Source organism: Salvia hispanica, chromosome 3 (genome assembly GCF_029641045.1).
Source record: "Salvia hispanica isolate PSC_SH4W2 chromosome 3, Shi_PSC_v1, whole genome shotgun sequence".
Classification (NCBI taxonomy): Eukaryota; Viridiplantae; Streptophyta; class Magnoliopsida; order Lamiales; family Lamiaceae; genus Salvia; species Salvia hispanica.
Window position 1 is genome coordinate 36,360,370 of NC_142694.1, and position 9,784 is coordinate 36,370,153.

General features: G+C 35.5%; 2 protein-coding genes across 2 annotated transcripts; one reads left to right on the forward strand and one right to left on the reverse strand.

Annotated features, from left to right (window-relative positions):
* The first annotated feature begins 861 nt into the window (after window positions 1-861).
* On the forward strand, window positions 862-4,502 carry LOC125211933 (TPX2 (targeting protein for Xklp2) protein family). The gene is made up of 10 exons (XM_048111898.2): window positions 862-1,164; window positions 1,551-2,051; window positions 2,143-2,499; window positions 2,588-2,646; window positions 2,772-2,846; window positions 3,026-3,128; window positions 3,216-3,281; window positions 3,387-3,482; window positions 3,603-3,698; window positions 4,039-4,502. The coding sequence occupies exons 1-10, from the start codon at window positions 1,093-1,095 to the stop codon at window positions 4,255-4,257; spliced, it is 1,644 nt and encodes a 547-aa protein (XP_047967855.1). The 5' UTR covers window positions 862-1,092; the 3' UTR covers window positions 4,258-4,502.
* Window positions 4,503-4,565: 63 nt separating this feature from the next.
* LOC125208923 (E3 ubiquitin-protein ligase AIRP2-like) lies at window positions 4,566-6,329 on the reverse strand. The gene is made up of 4 exons (XM_048108452.2): window positions 6,170-6,329; window positions 5,566-5,734; window positions 5,328-5,394; window positions 4,566-5,230 (listed from the first exon to the last, which is right to left on the reverse strand). Exons 1-4 carry the CDS (start codon window positions 6,250-6,252, stop codon window positions 4,836-4,838), a joined length of 714 nt encoding a protein of 237 aa, XP_047964409.1. The 5' UTR covers window positions 6,253-6,329; the 3' UTR covers window positions 4,566-4,835.
* Window positions 6,330-9,784: the final 3,455 nt, after the last annotated feature.

The window sequence follows — 9,784 nt, forward strand, 5'->3', positions numbered from 1 at the left end:
TCTATCAATAACTGAGCCCGATCTGGTGTATCATAAGGGATTTTTCTTTGATTCCTACAAATTGGATCAAAAACAATTCTTCAATGAGGCCAATGATGAATCTAAAAAGAAATCTTTATTGGTTTTACCTCCTATTTTTTATGAAGAGAATGAATCTTTTTATCTAAATATCAGGAAAAAAAGGGTCTGGATCTACTGCGGAAATGATTTGGAAGATCCAAAACCAAAAATCGATCAAATTTTAATTAATCCTACAATTTTAAAAATTGGTCAGAAAAATTTAAATTTTAGATTGTTCTCGATCATGTTGTTCAAATTTTTTCATATTTCTTAAAATCTATGTCAAGTAGAATATGAACTATACTGGATGTCAGAGGAGTAGTTATCTTTACGATATAGAGATGAAAAGTGATGCATATAAATAACATAATTCAGTTTTTATTGAAAAACTGAATTATGAAAAGTCAAGACATATCAATAGTACTATTATTTGAAAAAGAAAATACAAAATGATTAATTATTCCTAATATGAGAAATAGGATCCCGTCCAACCAAATCTAATCCCAGTCGGAGTTAGATATTCAAAGCACCGCTAATAATCGTATTTTTGTAACAATATTTCCTTTTATATTTCCACTATTCATGCAAATTAATTTGTGTCGAGGATTTTCACAACTTACCAACTAAAGTAAGTCAATTCAAAACCCGTTTATAGCAATGTCAAATAAAAAATGTATTTGCTCAATTTATTCCGTCAAATTGTTTTAGCCGTTTAGGTATAGTAATCTCAAATTAAAAATTGATTAATTTAGTATATGTAACGAGACAAGGGAAATGGAAAACTAGCCGTTGGAAGCAGAGCCTAATTCAACAACCAGAAACCCTTCTCTCAGTTCTTCACATTTTCTAACGCCCTTTTCAAAGAGCTCATGCTCATCAATCTTCAATGGCTCCTCCCTGAATCAAATTGAAACTCTGTTTAAAAACTAAAATATCAGAAATTTGTTCAGAGTTTCCGCAACCAGAGGTTCTGTACCGCCTTGGCCGACAATTTGTGAAAATATTTCTTGATTGTTATTGCTTCCAGGATCAATGGGGGAATCTTCTGCGTGCCTCGTGCGCTCATTTTCTCAGCCTTCTCCTACATCTGAAGAAGAAAAAATGGTATTTTCTTTCTCAAGATCCATTGCGCCTCTTGTTTTGCTTTTGAAATGTGCTGTAGTTTAATCAGATTTGTTTTAGTTCATTTTTTAGCTCAATTGCTGTAGGTTTCGTGTGAATGATGCTGTTATTGGTGTTGATTGAATTATCCGAACCTAATTCGAAGGAAAAATTCGAGTAATCGACCTAATTTAGGCGTGATGTGATCAGGAAATATTGGGGATTTTGTTACTTTTCTATGAAGCATTTCCTCTTTCGTGAATCATGAGCATAGCCTTTATCTAAAATTCATGCATATATTGTTGAATGTTATGATGCTTAATCAATGTGTTACTAAGCATCACACACTAATTGCAAATTTTTGGATGATGCTATTGATATTTTTGTAGAGGAATCCGATAGATCGGGCCCTGACAGCATCAGTATCGTTCGGAAGGTTCATGTCTGAGTCGTTAGACTGGGGGAAATGGTCAGCTTTTAATAACAACCGATACTTGGATGAAGTTGAAAGGTATACGAAGCCTGGTTCTGTTGCTGCGAAGAAAGCTTACTTTGAAGCACATTTCAAGAGAAGGAGGGCAGCAAAATTGCTCGAGCAGCAAAATGTAGCAGCTTGCACCCGCACTGAAACAGAAAATGCAGAAAATAAGATTGAAGACAATTCATCCGTTGATTTCAGCCATGTACAGAGAGCAGAGATTCAGAGTAGCATACCAATCGTTCCTTGTGGGCAGAGTGGTGACGTTGACGATACTTCAGTTATCAGAACGATGGGAGATTCCAAGCCTGGAGAAACTGCACAAGCCATGGCGACACTTGCTGAGCATCTTAAAGATGATGTGTGCATTGGTGATACGGTGTTGAAGAAAGAGGATAACACGTGCATCAAGGTAAGTCACTAAGGTTGTTCTGCCTTTATTACATAAGCTAGTGACCGAGTTTTAGTTTATCGTGAACTGAGCTTGCTGGTGTTTGTTCCAGGATGATGTTGCTATAAGAAACTTGGCAGCAGGTGGGAAGATACCCAGAGCTCCTTCTGCTAAGATGTTGACAGAAGGGTTCGCTTCCAAGCGTCCACCTTCAGTGGAACCGATAGTGCCTGATCAGGCCAATAATAGTGATAAATCACCACCAGAGAGCAATCGTAGTTCGTCAGGCTCGAGCAACAAAAGAAGATCCTACATGACATCCCTTCACATGTCCATTAATTTGGCTTCTTGTCCAGGCGTGACCCAAAATGATACATCTTCAGGTTTACCAAAGATTGAAAACTCAAAAGTCATCAGAGCTCCAGCAAAGAAATATAAAAACAGCGCGCTTCCTCAAACTTCAACTAGTGTAATGCATCTTTGTTTGGTGTGACTTCCCTCACCTGGTTATTACGTTTCAGTGATTTCTCACATATCATTCCATCTTCAATGTGCAGGGATCTGTGAATGGTCTAATCAAGCAGTTTTCAGTGGCACCTACAGCAGAAAACGGAAGGTCTATTGTGTTTCCAATTCAATAATAAACATTTTCAAGAGGATCCAGAAAACATTTTTATGTATATGCTTCGTTATATATATACTATTGAGGTGTCGCCCTTTGACTGATTAATAATTTTACAGGACTGTGAGACCACATGGTGATTCAATCCCAGAAACCAAAACAACAGATGAAAAGGTTCAGTCCCCATTCACAAAGTAAGCCTGTTGTTTTGTTAATGTCTAAAGATGGCATAAGTGATATTCTGGTTATGAAATTTTTAAATTTAATTTTGGTTTATCATTAAATAACCACGTTCCAGGTCATATATAGTAACTATGTTGATGCAACTGAAAGTTGATATGAGAATTTGATTTTTATTTTTCTCCCTCTTTAGATACCCCAAGTCTTCAAATTTATTTGGAAACAAAGCACGGCTACCAACTGTGCCTTCTTCCTTCACTTTTAAGAGTGAAGAAAGAGCAGTAAAACGGAGAGAGGCAAGTCATTATGTTGTTTCCATTTTCACCAAAATATATCCGATTTATTCTCTTATTCTAATGCATTTGCTTTCATTTATCCTTCAGTTTTTTCTGATGCTCGAGCAGAAGGCAAAATCGAAGGAGAAACATCAAATGCATGCAAGACCACAGGTGATCTGATGATGCTATCTTGCAAGAACCTTCATCCCACAAACCTACAGTGTAGGTTTCTAAGGAAAAATAAACAACGAAATTTAATCACCTTTTGTTATGCAGGCCACAGGAAGAAATAGTAATAAGGATGCTGGAAAATCCATTACACTAGAAACATCCAAAGCAGTTGAAGCTCCCTTAAGAAACATAACAAAAAAGGTATGTTATCATACCAGTTTACTAGCTTCCTCATCACCATATAAAATCATAAGTATTTGTTATTTTGCGGCTAAGATCATGTGCAATGCTCAATACTCGACGCAATTTTTCTTGGTTCAGGCCACTGGAAGAAATAGTGATAAGGATGCTGGCAACTCCATTACACTAGAAACATCCAAAGGAGTGGATGCTCCCTTAAGAAACATAACAAAAAAGGTATTTTATTTTACTAGTTTACTAACTTCCTCTGCACCATATAATATTGTATTTGTTATTTGCGGCTAAGATACTGGTTATATATTTGTCACTATGCTCCCTTAAGAAACCTAACAAAAAAAGTACTCCGTACTACGTTATTTACCAGTTTTCTAGCTTCTTCCGCACCATATGAATATTTGTTATTTTGCGGCTAAGATCTTGTGCAATGCCCAATACGAAATGCAATTTTGCTTGGTTCGTTAACTGATGTAACTGTAGTTATATATTTCTCATAGTGCTTAGTGTACATCACATGATATGATATCTTTGTTTAAAGAAGTCATGATGTTCCATGTAGATTCCAACTGCAAGACCTTTTTTTCCAAAAATAGAAGAAAGAGCTGCTGCTTTCAAAGTTCAGGACAGTAACATTGTGAGACCTCCTTGGAAATTCTCGGCGAAGACAGAAGGATCCAAGGATTTTACTGCGAAGAATAGCCGGACGCCAAGCCACTCTACAAAATGTCAGCCAAAGAAGATCATGAATGAAAATGCTTGTCCAAACATCCAGCTTTGACTGCTGAAGCACATTTTTGCTGCTCTCTGGAGAAATTAGTTACAGCAGCGCATTGCCTGCGTCGCATAGAGAGGAAGTAAGTCTTTACGATCTGGAAATGGGAACGAGTTGAAGGTTTGTGTGTAATTACTAGTTGCATTTGACAGTTGGGTTAATATATATCATAAGATGTTTCTATAAGTTGTGAGAATTGATGATCCAAGACACTTCTGGAGATATAAATATAGTTTTTACTTTTGCAGTCATGGAATTTTGTCATTTAAATAAAAGTAGATTTACATCCATTTGTATCAAATCATAGAGTAAAAAAGACACCATCTTAGAAGCACTCGTCCCATCGTTTGAAGCGTTTGACCGAAAATGTCCCCGCCATTTAACGAAGAAGAAGATGGAATACACCCCTTCTAAAATTGTGAAATTACAATCGTACACCTCAATGTTAAAATTTTTTATCGCTTGTTGGTTTACTTCAAGCTACAAACTATTTCCACCTGATTGATACGCCCCTTCTAAAATTATGTTCTGGATCCGCCACTAATAGCAATCTGTACATAATCTTAGTATTCACATTAAATCAACTAGATGAGATAATTGTACATGAGCAAGCTATCTTGGGGTGCCAAAAGAGGCAAGTTTTGAACATAGAGGTAGAAGCTCCTGAGGCTGTCCTTAGCAAGAGTGGCTGCGTCGACCGCGTTAGACCTACTTGTTAGAACCCAGAGATCGGCCGATGTGACTCTCTTGAGGCTGCCTCGGCAGAAGGGGCACGACCGCGACCTCACGTACCACTCCTCGAAGCACGTGATGCACATGGAGTGGCCACAATTGGGGAGTGCAACTCTGCAGTCCATCTCCATGCATATCCCACATTCTTCCTCTTCATCGTCCTCCTCCTTATTTTCATTGTCGTCTGGCGCCCGCGTTAGTCCCTCGAGATTCCCTTCGAGCTGCTTTAGCATGGGGTATATCACAGCTATTTTTTTGGACAAGACAAATTGAACATCAAACATGTCATGATGTTTGTAGGTGTTTGAGTAGTAGATGTTGTTTGTGAGCAAGATTGATTTTACCGTAGAATTCGCGGAGGGAGGCTCGCCTTTCTTCTGGGTTTGCAATCGGCATGTCGTCAACGTAGACCTAAGACTATCTTCATTAGTGATTCTTGTCCAACACAATTTAATTTAATTTTTAAAAAATATTTTATTTCTCTCTCATTCACATACACGACCCTCAATTTACTTTAAATTATCCTTCAAATATTTTTAAAATATATGATTTATAATAAAGTTTACATGAATGGTAGCTCACCTGGTAGACAAGGACGTGAAAGAGACCTAAACAAGTGAGGAAAGTGTCGAAACAGCTGCAATCCATCCATTCTAGTACAAACATCAATAATGGTGCAAATGGACTCGATGATAATTTCATTTGAATAAAACAATTATCCTCTCTTATATCTCTTGGAAGAGCAGCCACCCTATCATCAAAATCCAAATACATTAATTTATTTTAGGGCAAATTGTCAAAACAAAAATTAATAAGTTTTTGTCAATTAATTTTTGGTTAGTTAATCAAACTTTGTCATTTTTATCAATCGTCTTATGGCAAAAAAACCCAGACATGCTACGTGACTGACTATAGTAGAACGTTTTGTTCATACAATATTTTTCGTCTATCACTATATACATGATTTTCCACAGAACCGAGGTTATAGGACAATTAAGATGATATAATCTGCTATTTTTTTAAGTTGCGGAATTTACCAAAAATTGACGAAAAGTTGTATTTTTTCCCATAGCAACAAAAAAATTACTACAATATTTCTTTTATTATTATTATTATTATTATTATTATTATTATTATTATTATTATTATTATTATTATTATTATTATTATTATTATTATAACTTACAAAGTGTTGGCATGATGAATATCGGCTTCAACGGCATTGATGGATTCCCTCAGAGAACATCTTCTAATCTGTCTCTGCCACATTCGAGATACTCAAAAAAACTTTCTAACTTTTAGATGAGAAAATAAGACAAATTAATTTAAAAGGATGACACAATTGAAAAGGGAGCTTTTTTGGTGGAAGGAATATATGTAAAGAGCGTATTGAAAGAAGAAAGAAATTAAAGGAGATGGAGTTTGCTTGGTGTTGAAACTTGTCCTAGCTAGATTGTTGAAGACAAGAAAAGAATATCTTTCCTTGTCAACATTATCTTACCTTAATTCTAGTATTAGTATACATTTTTATCTTCCTTGCCTCACAATCATCATATATAGATTGCACTACTCAAGTTTGATTCTATATACAAGAAAAAAGTAAATAAAATGGGATATGATATGAATGTGAAGAATTTGTGAAGAAAAAGAAACAAAAGATAAAGGTAAATTGCCGAAAAAATCATGAATTTTGGTCAATTTTTTGTTTCGCCATGCAATTTTGAAGATCAACCATCAAAAGAATTTTAACAATTTCCTCAATTTGTGTACAATGTCTAGTTTAGGTGGATTTATCTAATGTGACATCCGAAAATTCGACGATGACAACACCACTCGTGAAATTAAAAACACTTAAATAACTCCAACTGCTCATCGAATTGCAACACGTGTGAACCAAATCAATAACATATTACAAATAGAAATTCTGATTTTTATTTTTGTCATGGGAAAACTGAAAATGTTGCTAATTTTCAAAATTGCAAAATAGTAGATGAGAATTTATCAAAAATTAATGATTTTTTTTGGTAATTTGTAAAAAAATAAAGGGACTATTGATTCTAGCTACCATTATATTTAAATCAATATAACCATTGATTAGACATAAAATATTTACACTTTTTCAAAGTGTTATGGGGGGGGGGGGGGGGGGGGGGGGGTTGTCACTTTGTCAAGAAAAGAAATTCAAATTGCCATCAAAACCGCAAAGCTAACACATTTTTTTTTATCAATCTTGATTTCTGCTTTTGCTTGGTCTGACTTCTGAGTGTGATGTATTTTCTCAACTCAAAACATATATTTATTGATTACTTCTTCACCAAGCCTCAACAGATATCACAATATGATTGATGACAATTCACCGATTTTAATGAAGTTTTTATAGTAGGATCGATCGCCACGATCCCACTTGATTTAGAAACATGTATAAAGTGGACTTATGTAATTTTATTTGATGAGCAATGAAATAGAATGATATTTTTTTAAACACTAACTCTATCTTTTGTTTATTTTCTTATTAAAAAACTCTAATAAAGTCATCTCATGCGACCGATATCTCTCATCAGAAACTCACAATTCTCTAAAGACATCGAAAGTCCCGACCTTATTAGTGAGATAAATTTACCAAAATTTTAGAAAGTGATTGATTTTAATGGATGGTCCAAAATCAAATTAAAAAAATAACTATTAGTAATGAGCAAATATAATAAAATAGTACGCCGTTGTTATTGAACATTGAGGATCATGTATAGATAACATGGCATTACAAAGATCATACGGTCCTAACAGTAACAGTTCACAAAGATTACATTTACACCAATAAATGGCTACTCATTCATAAATGAATAATGATTGGTGTATTATTATTTCTTGCTAAGTAAATTGTCGCATCAGTCAACTTATCTCGAGTTGAAATAGTCAAGTCAGGGGTGCATTAATTATGTGAATGAAATAGTCATCTATATATTGGCTACCAAAATTATCAACAAAACAGTACGTTTTATTTACCAAAAAATACAATTACAACTACATATATAGGTGGGCAAAATTAATGACATCGTTGAAGAAAAGGGTGTATGGAATTGATGAAAGTTGAATTTTTTACCTTAGCCAAAAAGTGCAATTATTGGAATGCACCGTCCAGCATAAAAGATTTGACGCCATGTCATCCTTCTCGAAACATTTCATAATTTTCAAATGTTTTGGGAAATTCTAATTTTTGCAATACCTATTTTCATACTTCCTCCCCTGATTCCGTAACATAAAAATAAAAACTTTATTAAAATAGCTACAAGTTTTAATAAGAAATCGGTGAGGAAAATAAACTAATTTTATGAGACAGACAAAGACAAAAATAGTGAAAGAAACTATTATTCATAAATAGGAGTATATTTTTTTATGTGTCAAGGAAAACTTAAAAAAATTGAAAGAATATGCAAGAACGACAACTTCACTTTTTTTATAAGAAAATTATTGCGGTGAAAGGGGTTAAGGGTTAACTATGTAAAATAGAAATCTAACTAAAATAAGTTAATCCTGATTTTCGAAAATTATAAGAAAATGACAAAACTAATTTGTCACTAAGTGAAACAAAGTAGACAAGTTTTGATGAGATTGATAAGCTGGATTTTTACTAAATTTGAAGTGCAATCATATGCTGTATTTATTTCATACGCGCTGTAATTTGGTAATGTAAAACAAATAAAAGAATGCCAGTTTTGGTAATAGTTTACTGGATTTTCTCTACATTTCCTATTTTATTATTTATTTCTATGGAATTATAATAGAGTAAATGTTTAAATACACCCTAATGTATCCTTCAATAACTGACCTAAACTTATCAATTGTTTTTGTTTTCGTTTGCTACTCGACAAATACGTTCGTGCCAAATTTTCTCTAATATATAATCAATTAGTTATACATTATTTTCAAGAATAAAACATACTACTATAAAATTTAGCAGTTTAATTTATGAGTTAAAACACGTGATTCATAAATTTACTATGGTCTATAATGTTATATCGTATTGTAGAATGTAGATGATGTGACCTAAAAATTGTTATGATTGAGAAGCTACATTAGAGCATCCGCAATGGTGCTTAGGCCAGCCATAGGCCAGCCATTCTCTCCTCTGCCACGTCAGCAACACTAAAAAAACCACCTGCCACGTCAGATTTAGGCCAGCCATAGGCCAGCCGCAATAAAAATAATTCAAAATATACTACATTTACGGAATTAAAATTGCGATATACGGAATTAAATTTACGACACATATACGGAAAAAATAATCCATTCCATTAAAAAAAAAGTACAAAGATTTAAAAAAAAAAGTACATGATTTTTTTTTAAAAAAAAAGGGCTTCAACACCCGAGCCCCGCCACTCTCTACTCCTCATCGCCGTCGCCGTCGCCCTCCTCGTCGCCGCCGCCGTCTCCGCCGCCGCTGCCGCCACCCGTGGTATCTGAGCCCACGTCGGAACCCCCCAGCCGTGACCTCGCGATCTCTAAATCAGCACGCATGCTCTCGAGCATCTCGTAAAGAAACCTCTTCTCCGTGGGGTCAGTGGCGTTCTTCCACTCTCGGAAGACCTGTAACATCTGAGCCCGCGTTTGGTTACGCGAATGGAGAGTGTACTCGAGTGGGGCGGCTGGGAGGGCGGAGGACTGGACCTCGCGGGGCGATAGGGGGGATCCGCCCCTCGCAGCCCGCTGCGCCCGCTTCTGTCCAACCGGGCGGGGGCGACCAGTAAATGAAGAAGGGGATGGAAACTCCTCAGCATCCGGGGGGAGGTCGTGGGATCCGCCG

Coding starts and splice junctions, on each gene's coding strand:
- LOC125211933 (XM_048111898.2), top strand. CDS start 1,093: ATGGGGGAATCTTCTGCGTGCCTCGTGCGCTCATTTTCTCAGCCTTCT. Junction 2,500..2,587: donor TTCCTCAAACTTCAACTAGT/GTAATGCATCTT, acceptor TTCAATGTGCAG/GGATCTGTGAATGGTCTAAT. Junction 3,699..4,038: donor TAAGAAACATAACAAAAAAG/GTATTTTATTTT, acceptor TGTTCCATGTAG/ATTCCAACTGCAAGACCTTT.
- LOC125208923 (XM_048108452.2), bottom strand. CDS start 6,252: ATGTGGCAGAGACAGATTAGAAGATGTTCTCTGAGGGAATCCATCAAT. Junction 5,735..6,169: donor ATTCATCATGCCAACACTTT/GTAAGTTATAAT, acceptor TTTTGATGATAG/GGTGGCTGCTCTTCCAAGAG. Junction 5,395..5,565: donor TTCACGTCCTTGTCTACCAG/GTGAGCTACCAT, acceptor AGATAGTCTTAG/GTCTACGTTGACGACATGCC.